Below are 15,435 nucleotides of genomic sequence, written 5' to 3'. Positions count from 1 at the left end.
TTTAGTTTCAAACCACTTCACAAGGCGAGGTAAGATCATTTTCAAGGCTAGGAACAAGATTTCAAATTCAAGCGAGGTGGCAAATGAAGTCCATAATGAATTTCGCTCTAGACCCTCAGTAAGGGTCAGGAGCGAAATTCCTAATCTTGGCCAAAATTCATCATTTTCTTCAAGGTTTTCAATCAACTCCAAAGTCCAAACAAAATGCCTTGTAAGTCAAAATTTGGTCCAATAAGGCTAGAAATGAGTCCTAGGTTGATTTTCGCCTTGGACCCTCAACAAGGGTTAGGGGCAAGATTCGCTTTGGACCTCTTGAGAGGGTCAGGAGCGAAATTCGCTCTAGATCCTCAGCAAGGGTCAGGAGCGAAATTTGACTTTTTGAACTTTCCGTCAGGATAATTTTATGGAATATAACATTTAAGTATAAGTTCTTATACTTTAAGTTATATTCCATATATACTTTCAGGATGTTTGAGAGTGGTTTCAGACCTCCAGGAGTTATATTGCAAAATCTAGTTTTTGGAGGTTTTTCAGTTTCTAGACTTAGTCAAATTTCAGGATCGGGACATTCTAGACTTCATCACTTACCAACTTGACCTAACTCAAGCAGAACCTGCTATCCAGGTGATCCCCTTGGCGATACTCAAAACGCAAAGGCTAACAGACAAAACCCTAGAAGACCTAGAAAACAAACCCTAAAAAGCAAAAAAGCAGGGGTCCCCATTTGCAATGGGGCGATGTGTGAAATGGTCACAACAAACACCAAGCCTGTCTCTGAAGTATTCGAACTTCACTTTGGATAAAGGTTTGGTAAGGATGTCTGCAATCTGTTCATCTGTGCTAATGTACTTTAGATGAATGGCACCTCTTTGCACCATGTCCCGAATAAAATGATAGTGAGTTTCCACATGTTTGGATCGATCATGGAATACAGGATTTACTGACATCTTTATACAACTTTGATTATCACAATGAATGGTGGTGGGATCACTAGCTTGACCAAATAATCCAACAAGTAGCTTACGAAGCCACACTGCTTCTCTGGATGCAACAGATGCGGCAATGTACTCAGCTTCTGCAGTGCTTAATGCTACCGAAGATTGCTTTCTACATGCCCAAGAGATCATTGCAGAGCCCAAGTTGAAGCAGATACCTAAAGTACTTTTCCTGTCCTTGACACTTCCTGCCCAATCTGAATCTGAGTAGCCTTCCAAGAGGATTGAGGTATTAAGTGAATACTTCAGCCCATAACCAATCGTGCCACGCAGGTCTCTTAGAATGTGCTTGGCAGCAACCAGGTGAACAAGTTTAGGTAAGCTCATGAACTGGCTGAGAACATTCACAGCATAGCAGATATCTGGCCTTGTATTGACTAGGTACATCAGGGAGCCAATCAACTGCCTGTACTCAGAGGGATCTGCAAAATCAGAATCAGCTGCAGAAACACTTAACTTCTTTAAGTTAGATTCCATAGGGGTATGCATAGGTTTACAATCTAACATTCTAAATCTTTTCAAAATATCAATAGTATATTTTCCTTGACTTAGAAAAATTTCATCAGCTCTTTGCCATACTTCTAACCTTAGGAAGTAATGCATTAGACCTAAGTCCTTCATTTCAAATTCTGAGGCTAATTCCTTTTTACATCTTATGATTAATTTACTTTCACCAATGAGAAATAAGTCATCCACATACAAAACTAAAATAAACATATCATTGTAAGCTTTCAAGTAAATGTTAGCATCAGCATCATTCTTGGAAAATCCTAAACTTAGTAAGTACTTATCAATTCTTTCATACCAAGCACAAGGAGCCTGTTTGAGCCCATATAAGGCTTTCTTCAACCTGCAAACATGAGAATCTCTTTTATGGATTACATAACCTTCTGGTTGCTGAATATAGACTTCCTTCTCAATGACACCGTTAAGGAAGGTTGTCTTAACGTCCATTTGATGCAGCTCCCAACCTTTGGCTGCAGCAATAGCTATTATAGATCTAATAGAAGTATATCTAACAACAGGGGCAAAGGTTTCTTCATAATCTATTCCTTCCTTTTGAGCAAAACCACGTGCTACAAACCTAGCTTTATATTTTTCAATACTACCATCAGCATTATGTTTAATTTTAAACAACCATTTAGAGGAAACAACAGACTTACCTTCGAGTCTGGATACAATGTCCCAGACATCATTCTTGATGATAGACCCATACTCTTCATCCATGGCTAATTTCCAAGCATGATGGGACATAGCTTCTTCAATATTGTGAGGTTCAAACTCAATTATATTGCACATCACAGAAATGTAGTTGGCGTGATTTTGGAAACTCTTGCTATTTCTAAAGGTTCCTCTGGGAGAAGCAAACCCTTCAGCATCTTGAATCGTGTTTCTAACCCAAAGTGGTCTCTTCTTGCAGACCACAATATCCTGAGGTATATCGATAGAGTGCATGGGTTCTGATGGGTCATTCTGAACTTCCTGATCTGGAAGGTCAATAGACTCCTCCTGTAACTCAGGGTTAGCATCAACTATTGAATCTTGATTTTCAATCACCATATCATTATTGTTGGTTAATGAACCTTTAGATCTTTTGAAAGCAATATCTTCTTCAAAAGTTACATCTCTACTTACCTCAACATACCTTTGACCTGGAATGTAAATCCTGAAGGCTTTGGAAGATTTGTTGTATCCTACTAGGATGCCTTTCTTTCCAGATGGATCCAACTTGGTTCGTTTTTCTTTAGGCACATGAACATACACAGGGCTTCCGAATATCCTTAGGTGACTGATGTCAGGTTTGATTCCTGAAAAGGCTTCTTCAGGTGTCACATCCTTTAGGACGCGATGAGGACATCTATTCTGAATATAAACTGTGGCTTTGGATGCTTCTGCCCATAGAAAAGGTTGCAAGTCTTGATCATGGATCATGGCTCTTGCAACTTCAACAATGGTCAAGTTCTTTCTTTCAGCAACTCCATTTTGCTGAGGATTGTAGGGAACGCAGAACTCCCTCTTAATTCCTGCGTTAACACAAAAGTCATAGAAACTACTTGAGGTGTATTCACCCCCATTGTCAGACCTCAAACATTTAATTCGATTTCTTGTAGTATTTTCAACTAAGGCTTTGAATTCTTTAAATCTATTTAGGACTTCTTCAGACTCTTTAGATTTAAGAAAATAGATCCATGTTTTCCTAGAGAAATCATCTATGAAGATAACATAATATAGGAAACCGCTAGGAGATGCTACAGACATAGGACCACATAAATCTGAATGAATAAGCTCTAACCTTTCTTTAGCCCTACTATCACTTTTATGAAAAGGATTCTTTACATTCTTACCCATTACACAACCTTTACAAGCATCATCATGAGATAAACTGAGTTTAGGCATACCTTTGACCATTTTACCAAGAGTGGGAAGGGCTTGAAAGTGAAGATGACCCAATCTTCTATGCCATAGCTCGCATGATTCAGGGGTCTCATGAATGAGAGCTTTAATTGGATTAGCTGCAAGCTTATATAAACTATCACATCTATTTCCAATAATACAAGCAGATTTGAAATTAGATTTCTTAGGCCAAGTGAGTACTTTCCCTTCAGAAAATGCTATTTGTAAACCCTTATCTTCTAAGGCAGAAATGGAAATAAGATTTCTTTTAATACTAAGTACAAAGAGAATATCACAGAGTTGTAAGGAGATACCAGAATCTAGTTTTAAAGAGGTAGTGCCAGAACCTTTTACCGAGTATCGAGCATCATCACCGATTACTACATGAAGATTGGTGTCCTTTCCAATCAGATCTGAGAGATGCTCACGAAATCCTGAGATGTGTTTGGAGGCACCACTGTCAAGTATCCACGTATTGTTGTCTGTAGGAACATTGCTGGATAGAGCAGAGATAAGAAGGTAATCTTCACTTTGGTCGGCAACTTCATTTAAATTGGCTTCCCTTTCCTTTGGGTCATTCTGACAATCTTTGGCATAGTGACCATACTTATCACATCTGAAGCAACGAATGTGAGAGGAATCTCTTGACTTTTTCCTTGGATCATATGAGGAGGATCTAAAATCTTTGCTTCTCTTCTCTTTCTTCCAATGACCACCTTTCCTAGATTTAGTTAAGAGAACATGATTATCTTTGAGAGAGTTCTTGAGTTTTCCTCTTACCTCAATTCGAGATCCCTCTTCGATGCAATCAGATTGAAGACGCTCAAAGTTGGGACGATTGGCTCTTCCACCAATGCTACGAATGAATGGTTCCCATTCATCAGGTAGACCATTTAATGCAATCATCACAAGATCTTTATCTGAGATTTGGCAATCAAGAGTGCTTAGCTTGTCCTTTAGTTCATTGATCTTCATGAAGTAGGCTATGATTGAGTCTTCTTCTTTCATTTTCATGTGAAGAAGCTACTGTCTTAGAGCAAGAGCCCTACTAAGATTGTTGACTTCATACATCCCTTCCAAGTGTTTGATCATTTCTCTGGCAAATACAAACTTTGATATGACAGTGACAAGATGATTCTTGACAGACTCAATTATGATCCTTCTAGCCTTGAGGGAATCTTTCTTGAACAGTTTCAGCTCTTCAGCATCTTCTGGAGGAGACAGCCTTTCTTCTTCTACAAATTTCAGTAGATCATTCTCTTCAAGGATCAATAGAATACGAACTTTCCAAGCAGCAAAATCAATGGCTCCCTCAAGTCTATCTTCAGCCTTCAAACCTAACATTTTTAATCTGAAAACAAATAACAGCTATATGCAACAACTGATTTGCTAAATCAGAAGTTAGTGACACCTTAGCTCTGATACCATGTAATTTTATACCCTAGGTATGTTAATCAGATTTATATATTTGATTATGTCCTAGATTGTAATCAGATTTGCCATATTTAATAAGCCAATATTTAGTAAAATCAGAAATAAAAACAGTAGACAAACAGGCATTACCCTGGGAAAACCTCCAAGAAGGAAAAACCCAGCATGAAAGACCCACAGGTCAGATTGTATATTCTCCTCTAAATCATAAGAGTACAAATACTTAGCTTAAATCTGATCTTCACATATCAGATCTGTCCCTTTGCATGCTTCAAAACTGCATCAAAATACGCTATGTCCTCTTGGACAATTTCGCACAAGTCTGGAAAGTTTCGCACCCTTCCTTGAAATTTCGCACCTTAGCAGCAGAGCTAAATTCGCTGTTTGCTTGAGATTGAATTGGTGATTATGGCTTGAGAAATGTTCTTTATTTATATGCACTTCTAACCTTTATTTCAAGTTGGCCTCCTTTAGGTTTTGGCGCCAAATTTATTAAGGCATGAGTGTTTGAAGATAGCGTGGGAGAAATAGGGCTGGGCCTAGACTTGGGGTCAATCCAAACCCTACAAATCCCTAGTTATAAACAACAAACACTCTATACATAGACAAGAGGGAAACAAGAAACCAACAATGGTTTTTAAAACCGCAAACTATCGATCCCCCCAATGTGGCACCCAAGTGTCACTCTTCACATACCCAAAGGGCTCTTCACATTCCAAGGCTTACCAAGTGGTTTTGTTTCTCCTACATGACTCAAACACCCAAGGTGACCTTTCACCTTCCAATGCCTTGTCCCTTTGCTTGTCTTTATGTGACCCCCATAATATTTGCAATTGCAGTGTTAAACATAACATTAAATAGGAAAAACTAATCAAAACCCAAGCAAGATGTCCCATTCCATGAGAAGCACAACATATAACAACATTTGATGTTAAAAAACAAGGTGTACAACCCAACATCATTACAACACTCCTTTTCCAACATACAAAAGCTTATAAATGAATTGAACATAGAACCAACTATGTTGAACCAGTTAATGATGTTGGTAAAACAAATTTGCACTCTAACATGGGTTTGTAGAGAGAGTTCAATTATATTATCACACAAGGTGTCCACACTCCTTTTCCAACATACAAGCGCTTCTAAATGAATCAAATAGGAGCAACCATGTTGAACTAGATTAAGGGAGCTGGTAAAACAAATTTGCACTCAAAAATGGATCTCCATTCAGTTTGAAGGTCTTCTAGTTAAATTAAATGATCAATATACATACACAGAAAACCTTACGTAGACTTGGGCTTAGGCAATATCCTTGCCCATGTAAAGAAGGACCAAGAAAACATACAACCTACAAATGCCAATTTGTCTATCCACAATAAATGCCAAACAACAATTACAAATAAGTCAAAAAAAGATAAGGAAAACACAAAAAACTTAAATTTCACTACAATAAATTGCAGAAGTAAGGAGAATAAAAAGCTAGACATTCACAGAAGGCATATGATGGATCACTGGCAGGTTTAGATATCTTTCACTTGTTGATAAAGTGAGTAGCCATTTAAGGCTTCCATAATTCATTTTGCAAGGGAGGGCTGCAACCTTTTGGTTAAATAATTTTTTTCATTTTGCTCAGACCTTAATGCCCAAACTCCATACTTTCTTGTTAACACCCACCCCAAATTATATAGGTAGGTAAACAATGTAGCACAATGCAGCAAAGCAGAGATACAAGCATAGGTACAAAAAGGCCCTATTATAGAGGACGCGAAGTGAAGCCACTCAAAGCAAAGCTCTTCCATCCCCAACTATTGAGAGAGGAGGAGCAACAAGCAAAACGAGCTCGCTTTTGCAAAGATGAGCAAAGCAAGCAAAAAACCTACCTCCAACCAAGCAAACACACCAACCCTTACACAAAGAAACCAATGAAGTGAGCAACACCCCTACTCCCTTGCACAAAGCAGGCAACCTTTAAATATTGGGTAAAGAGAGGGAACCTCAACCCCAAGCTAAATGAACACACCCCTACCACAAAGTACAAAACTTAACAAAGAAAGAGCACTTCCCTTCTATTATAACAGATGTCAAGCAAAGTAAACGCTTGTTTCAAGAGGCATACCAAGTTGGCTCCACCCAACGAAGCAAAGGCAAGTCAACCCACCCAAGGAGGAACCTCCCAAATGAAGGATTAACCCCTCACCAATAGAGAGGTAGGGCTATAGACAAGGCAATAAATGCTTCTATCCTTCTTATTCAAGCTCTCCCAAGAAAGCCCAAACACCCGGCTGCCTAACATACATTGGCAAACCCCCACATCCCTACTAAGATAGGGGTAGGGCTATAGTTTGCTGCATAACAACAACAAACCCCCAATTATAGGGGTAGGGCCCCAACAAACCCACCACTTCATACCACTTACTCAAAGCAAAATAGTGACCACCACCCGCCCACTAGAAAAGGACCAAGAGTGCAGTGACAACACCTTAGAAATGTTGGAGTAAATGTGGTTTTATATCATTTACATAAGCTTAATTTTTACTAAGGTAGCCGACATGATACTTTATCAAATATTAGTTGCATGGTATTTAATTCTTGCATAGTGCATTTAATATTTGTAGTTGTTAGTTGGATATCGTTTATCTCTACCTCATCACACCTCTACTATTTAGAGGGTGTTTGTACATTTTAATGCATCTCAAATACAATTATTTGCTTATTGGTGAAATAGCCTTGTTGCTTCTCTCATGTATTGTGAAGGTGGTTGTGTTTGCAGATTGTTGTTCTTGGGTGTTTACACCAACAAGAAAAAGTAGTCAACCTAAAGATATTAATTGATGGGAAAACCACTATTCAAGTAAAGCGGCTAGGAGCAGCTCAATGAGATATTGATTAATGGACTTTTTCAAAGCTTACAATGTACCCATTTTTTAGTTCATGCATTAGCCTCTTTTTCAAAAAAGACTTCATGAAAACTAAATCCTTTTAGAGATGTTCAAAACACACCATTCATATATATATCAATTATAGATATATATGTATATGTGTACGTATATATGTACATATGCACACATATATACGTACATATGTACATACATGTGTGTACGTATGTACATATATACATACATATGTACGTATGTATGTATGTACATATGTACGTATGTATGTATGTACATATGTATGTATGTATGTACATATATATGTACATCTATATATATATATATATATATATGTAGACACCCAAAAATGGTCAACGCTTGCGAAGTCATACTTTAACATTTGCGCATTGCCTCATTTTAGGTTTTTGCGTCACATTAACATTTCTCCTATGTTACGCACTTGGTTTTTATCATTTGCGAACATCGAGTCATTCTTCTACAGTTCTTCAGTCACCTCGTCCTCAAATTTGGTCTTGTCGACAACATAATCTAGTCATGATTTTGATCGATTTTATCTTATTGCATCAATGTGCGTGCTAATTTCGCATCAATTTGGACATCATCAATCCTAATTAGGGTTTTGTCCTCTTATCAATCCTGTCAATCTTGCGATCGTTGTCCTTCTGTCAATCTTATCAATTTTATCATCAATCTTATCATTTTGGACATCGTCAATCCTAATTAGGGTTTTGTCCTATTTTCAATCTTATCAGTTGGCGATCGGTTTATCAATCTTGTCGATTTATCATCAATCCTTCAATCTTGTCATCTTGCGATCGATTTGTCATCGATCGTGGTCATGTCTAATCTTGTCATCTTGCAATCTATTTTGTCAATTTTGTCATTTTTCAACCGATTTGTCATCGATCGTTATCTGTCTCAATTATGTCAATTTGGATCAATTTGTCATTGTTCCTCGTCAATTGGCGCATCTATCAATCAAATCATTTTGTTGCATTGGTCATTTATCAAATCAAATCATGATCAAGTCAATTATAGACCTAATTTTCATCCTCGCACTTCTAATTCGTCTTCTAGGGTTTTATGATTTATTCATTTAACCTAATTTGCCATTTCTTCCTTTAGGATTACTAAATTATTTATTAATCCTAAGTTTTCTCATTACAATTAAATATTCATTTAATTGGCTAATTATTCCTCTTTGTGAGTGAATTAATTAATAAATGAAAAATTATTGATTAATTCACTAATTTCTAATTTCCTATTTTCATTAATTCCTAATTTCCACCTATTTTCTAATTTTCTAATTCAAATTCCACCTAATTATCTTGTCTCTAGTTCTCCCTATTTGTGTGCTTCATGCGTCATACTCTTGACATAGCAATTTGTCATAGAGTTTTGTCTTGACATAGAAATGTGTCATAGAATTTGTCCAAAATTGTCATAAAATTCTTGACATAGAAATGTGTCATAGAATTTGTCATAAAATGTCATAGCAATTTGTCATAAAATCTGTCATAAGCCTTGCATAGCAATTTGTCATAGATATGCTATTATTGATTTGAATTTCTATTCAAATCTCTTTCATACTAATTGGCTCATTTATCCAATTCTTCTATAAATTGGATGTTTTCTTCAATCAAATCCTTCATGAATCTCGAATTTTTACCGAACCTTCGTTTCTAGTACTCTTGAGCCTTTTTGCTTTCAAATTGTGTGAGCACTTGTAGGTGAGATCCACAAAACTATTGAAGAGGAAAGAACAACAATGGAGCCGCATGGAAGAAGCATATGGTTTGCATAATTTTACTTTTGAATGCTTTGTTTCCATACCTCTATTGAATGTGCTTTGGAATTAGGTTCATTTGCATTGAGTATTCTTATGATTATGTTATCATGTTTTGTGTTTTTGATTGATATATCTTATGTTTTGATGAATCCTAATTTTTACGCTACAATATATATATGGCAAACCACAAAATTGAGAAAAGAAAGTTCCAAATTTGACAAAAATATATTTTTTCGTTTTCCTCTCAGATGATGACAAGCCTTTCTAAGATAACTATATGAGAGTTGTGGATGGTATCTTGTGTATTTGCCTAATCAAAAATATGCTTTCGAGATTAATCAAATGAGAAGACGATTGTTAATAGAGTTATGTTTTCCCACATTAATGAGTTACGAGCTGCAAACTCTGCAAGTAATAAAAGTGTCTCTTGTTCCACTCGTGTAGAGGAAAAGTTTTGTGAAATTGAACTTTGATGGAGCTTCTTGTGGTCATCCAAATAATGGAAGTGTTGGTTTCATTATTCGAAAAGATGGGGGCTTCGTTTAAGTCTAATCTAATTTTTTGGGTGTTCAAACCAATAATTAAGCAAAATGGGAAAGACTTTTGTTGGGATTGGCTTTACCCTCATCAATTGGGGTGCAAAACTTGGTTGCCAAAGAAGATTTCTTGGTGGTTATTAAACTCCGGATCTTGTCCCAATTGGCAACTGAGGCGGCATCCAAAAGATGCAATAGCTTTATGCAGAAAGTTCAAAAATGTCATCTTCCAGCATTGGAGGAGAGCAGCAGCACAGCTAATGCAGCTGCTGATCTTTTGGCCATTTATGGAGTCAATCACGATCCCTTGTTCACGCTTTGTAGTCATTTTCCATCCTCTAGGGGTAGATTGGATTCTTTTGTAGCATTAAAGCCCCCATAAGTTTTTAATTTTTCCTTTCCTTCAACCTTAGGGTCATGTCTTATAATGGTAGGGCATGATTTTTTAATTTATGTTGTTAATGACCGTGTGAGGGTGTTTTAATCTCTCTTGTGCGAGCTGAAGTATTGCATTAATAAGCTGAACGTGGGAGATTAATCTAGATGTGAGGTGGCTTTGGTCAATTGTCCTACATTGGCGATCGTTGTTTGTTGGATGGTCTTTCAGTATGCTCTATGTGTGTTGCATTGGCTTGGGTGTTGACTAGTTGGCGCAATGTCTGCGAGGTGGAGTTCCTACAGGACCCGGAACCCTTTTGAGGAAGGGCACCATTTCCAATTGCAACGACACAGCTGCATTAGGGTTTGTGATGTCTGTTCTTGGCAAGGATTGTATAGGGTTGAAAGACCAGTTGTGCTCCAAAGATTTCATGAGGGAAGAATTTGTCTTTAAATTGATAGTGATTATCCTGGAGGTGTCTCATAGGTTTTGGCTGCTTTGTATGCTGCTGTCAGGACATTTTGATGGTATATCAATTCTGCCCTCAGAAACAGTGCTGGAAGTTAAGGCTTAAGTCCAAGTTGTGGGTGGGAGCTCTCAAATCCTGATCGAAAAGCCTTTGGCAGGCGCTGTTGTGGAAAATGAGGAAGTGAAGAAGATGAGGAGAGGAATGATGGTTCTATGGGAGAACTTTGTTGATATTGACAAGGTGCTGATGGGCCACATGATGACCCACAACAAGGGTCACCTTGAGGTTCCAGAGATCATACAATCCCCATTTTCTATGGTGACTAAGTACATAGGTTTCAGAAACAGGAGGAGCTCTTCCATGGCGTTCGTTTTCCATCACTAAATCCTTCTGCAGGTGGTGAAGCTGCTCAGTTCTCCATTGCTGTTGAGGAGAAGGGCACGGTTGAATGGGATGCTGCAGAATTCTGATGTTGGGAGGAAGGGTGTCTGCCGAATTTTATGGTTTTTGGCCACAATAATTTTATTTCAACTACAACAAAGTATGTGTAATTTGTATTTCCACGTGTAAAAAACTAAATAGGTACGGCCTGCACATTTAAAGTTGAATCACGATAAGCAAGGTTTCTTAAATGCTATAAAAGGTTGCAGGCATGAAGCTTTTCACAAGTACTATGTTTTCTAACCACCGATAGAAATGTCTGGCTTATACCTGGTTGGTCTCATAATCTCAAAACCAAGTGATATATCATGGAGTTAGAGAAGAAGTTATATCAGTCTTAATCGAACTTAAAGCAGACAATTCTCCTAGCCCAAATAGTTTCCCTGAAAGGTTGTTTGAGTGTTTTTAGGGATCTAGATAACGGGAAGCTAGTCACTGTAGTTAAATAGTCTATATTTTCTCAAAAGATTACCAAAGCTTTCAACACTACATTCATTGCTCTAATCCGTAAGTCCCAAGATGCTCTCATCTTGGAGAAATTTAGACCTATTTCACTCTGCAATACCATATCCAAAGCATTCATTCATTCAAAGCCATTGCCAATCGAATAAAAATCAATCTTGTGTATCTGATCTCGCAAATGCAAATACCATTTATAACGCTATATCCAAAGCCATTACCAATCGAATAAAAGCTATCGGAGATTTCAAAGAAGGAAGGTACATCGTATAGATGGCATCACTATCATCCATGAAATAACTCATTTTTTTATCTACTAGTGAGAAAAAGCCTTTCATATATTTCAAAGGCCTATTATCAGGTGAATAGGATCTTCTTGGACAGAGTTATGGATAAATTTGACCTTCTGCTAACTTGAGGACGTGGAAGAATCCATGCTTCTCTACCCCCAACATTTTCTATATTAAAACACAGAATACCTAAAGGATTTTTACAGGCATCTACGGTTATCCATCAAGGAGAACCTCTTTCTAAGTTTCTCCCTTTCTCTTCATCATTAAAGCAGGGAGAACTATTGCTAAGGGGAAAATTTAAGGGATAAATTGCATTGTTTCGCAGGAACGCTCCTCCCCAAAAAACAGATTGTTTCCAGGACAGGGATTTGCCCCCGGGATGGTCAGAAGCCAAGGGGAATTCCCCTCGCTCTTCCTCCCCCACCGCCGCTGCACCCGCACCACACCCCCACAAAGGGCTATATAGAAAGGCTCTTGGGCTGTGAAAAAGCCTTTCTTCCGAACAAGTACTTGGACACTCCTCCTTGGGCACTCCTCTATTCAAAGGCAAAGCTAAAGCTGAATTATGGAATGGATCAATTAGTAAAATAAATGACAAAAAAGTCGAGTTGAAAACTCTAGCATCTGCTGGAGGGCTCATCCTCACGCGATTTGTACTTAAAGCCATTCCAGCCTATCAGTGATCCATTCTTCTTGCTCCCAAATTTTCGTTGAATTTTACTTAAGATAACTAGCCTACCCTCCTTATTTTCAAGAATTTCATCAAATTTCACTTGATATAACTAATTTTTAATTCAAGAAAACACTTCAGAGAACAAACAAAAATCATTATATCTGTATAATGATTTTTTATTATTCCGCAGTGAACATTTTAAAGAAGTTGCGTGCCCCATAGAACTATCAAGCTTTAAAGAGATGGCCTTCCACATGCATTACCTTTCCTATTTTCAAGAATTTCATTAAATCTCACTTAGTATAACTAACTTTTAATTCAAGACTGTCGCATATTTGTGTGCGTAAAACTGTGTAATCACTTTTTATCTGTCTACACGGCAGAAAAATGGGTAACATCAAGAGTTGAAGAGTTGGCTTTTCACATGCACTACCTTTACTATTTTCAAAAATTTCATTAAACTTCAATTAATATAGCTAACTTTTAATTCAAGAAAACGTTTTAAAGAAGAAAAAGAAAATTCCAGATTGTCACAAGTTTGTGTGCATACAACCGTGTAATCTTTTTTATCCAGAGACCCCCATTTAACTTTAAAAAAATTAAAGAATTGATGCCAAAAATAATAAGCAAATTGGCTTTGAGTAAAATCGTATCAATGTTAAAGTATATACGGCTAAAAAAATGGGCATAATATCCCGATGCACTACCTTTATTATTCTCAAGAACTTCATTGAATTTTACTTAATCTTAACTAACTTTTAATTCAAGAAAACACTCTGCAGAAAAAAGAATAGATGAGATTTTTGATTCATTAGTTTCCCTGGAGTCCCTCTCTTCTGCTATAAACATCTTTTAAAATAATTGTCAAACATTATACAACAAGTCTTAAGCAATGTGCCTTCAAGTGAAAAATGGGCAAAATATCCAGATTTGAAGAGTTGGCATTCCATATGCACTACCTTTATTATTTTTCAAGAACTTCATTGAATTTTACTTAATATTAACTAAATTTTAATTCAACAAAACACTCTAAAGAAAAAAGAATAGATGAGATTGTTGATTCATGAGTTCCCTGGAGGCCCCCTCTTCTGCTATAAACATTTTTCAAAAAATAGATGTCGAACATTATACAAAAAGTCTTAAGCAAAGTGCCTTAAAGTGAAAAAGATGTTAACCTTAAATAGTAAGTACAGGAGGAAAAATTGCCCAAATCTCTGCATACAAATCGACCCCTATAAAAATGGACAAAATATCTTGGCCTTCCACATGGCACTAACTTTCCGATTTCTCAAATTAAACACAACGTAACAATTAGTGGAAAGTCACACCAGGCAACAAAAGCACGCTGAAAAAATCAGTTCAAGATTGACGAGCAGGTTTAAGACTTTCTACCTGCAAGCCCGGGCAATCGCAAGCAGTCCAAGGGTGGAAAAGCCAGAGCACTTTTCGAGCTTAACGGCCTGCAGCATATGACCGTGGCTTCTCATGAGCACCGCCAGATCTTCATCTTTAACAACCATGCGCCTCAGATGAAGCCGCTTTAAGCATTGACACGAAGTAGAGATCTCGTCAATCCACGGCCTGGCGTAACCCCCCCAATCCTCAAGGATAAGATTAAACATAGCGGCTCTTGGCTTGCCTTTGAGCTTCAGGGACTCCAGCCGCTTGAATCTCCGTGTCAAATCGCAGGGCCGGATCGTGTAGCAGAAGGCCACAGTCACATGCTTTCTGGTGAGTGCGTCGATCGCGAACCATTTCTTGCAGACCTGTGACACAACGCTTCGATCCCTCGGGTCATCCACATAGCTCATCACGCACTCTAGCGCCTCCTCTGAAATTATATCCTCCGCCATAAGTTTCACCAGCCTGTAGCTCCCCATACGTGAACCCTCGCTTCTTGATTTTCTTCCTGAACTTTCCTCTGTGATTGAACTTATAAAAAAGCCACTGCCTCCACAGGTCTCTAATTCGAAACTCAGTAGAATCTATACTCCTCTGCCTCCACCGGTCTCTGATTCGGAACCCGGTAGAATCTATACTCCTTTTAGTTGCTTCTCAGCATCCAATTATACTCCCTCCCTTTCATACTACCTATCTTGGCTGCTTGGCTTCCACTGTATTCATTTCATTGCTATTTCTATCCTCGTAGATCGCCGTACTTCCATAAACAGTAAAACTATATTCAATGTATTTCTGAAGTCGCCCACCGGTCTCTTACAAAACCAGGCTGTTTCATTCTTTCTACTCTCGCCAAATCGAAAACCGCTATCTGGCGACGTCTGCGGTTCGAAACCCGCCACTGCAGGCACAAAGTTTTAACCCAAGGTATTTGGAATAAATCTACACCGTCCTTGGACCAGGCTGGATAAGAAGTGGGACCCATTCTTCTTTTTTTCCGTTATGATCCATTTTCCATTTTGCGTCTCCAGACATATTCCGGAATTGTCGTCGCAATGTGTTTCGCTTAAATATCTATCGTTAACTGCGGTTAATGTAGTTAGAGTTAACGCTTTAATTAACGATTAAACCGTAACTGTAGATACCTGTTTTATATTAAACTATTTCCATTTGAATAAAATATGTACTGGCAAACCATTGGAATTTGGAGTGAGTGATGGAATCTATTTTTAATGCTTCTGTATTCCACTTTTGTATTTAAAATATTTATGACGAAATTATTGG

General features: G+C 37.8%; 1 protein-coding gene across 1 annotated transcript in view; it reads right to left on the bottom strand.

Moving 5' to 3' along the window:
* The window catches only part of LOC131067683 (coronatine-insensitive protein homolog 1b), a 48,585-nt gene extending 33,551 nt beyond the window's left edge, over nt 1-15,034 (bottom strand). The window contains exon 1 of the mRNA XM_058002801.2: nt 14,146-15,034. Coding sequence (XP_057858784.1) covers nt 14,146-14,633 — 488 coding nt within the window. The 5' untranslated portion in view covers nt 14,634-15,034. The remainder of the gene's footprint in view (nt 1-14,145) is intronic.
* Nucleotides 15,035-15,435: the final 401 nt, after the last annotated feature.

Source organism: Cryptomeria japonica, chromosome 8, assembly GCF_030272615.1.
Source record: "Cryptomeria japonica chromosome 8, Sugi_1.0, whole genome shotgun sequence".
NCBI lineage: Eukaryota > Viridiplantae > Streptophyta > Pinopsida > Cupressales > Cupressaceae > Cryptomeria > Cryptomeria japonica.
Note: the sequence above shows the minus strand (reverse complement) of the source record. Positions and strands in the feature narration are given on the sequence as shown.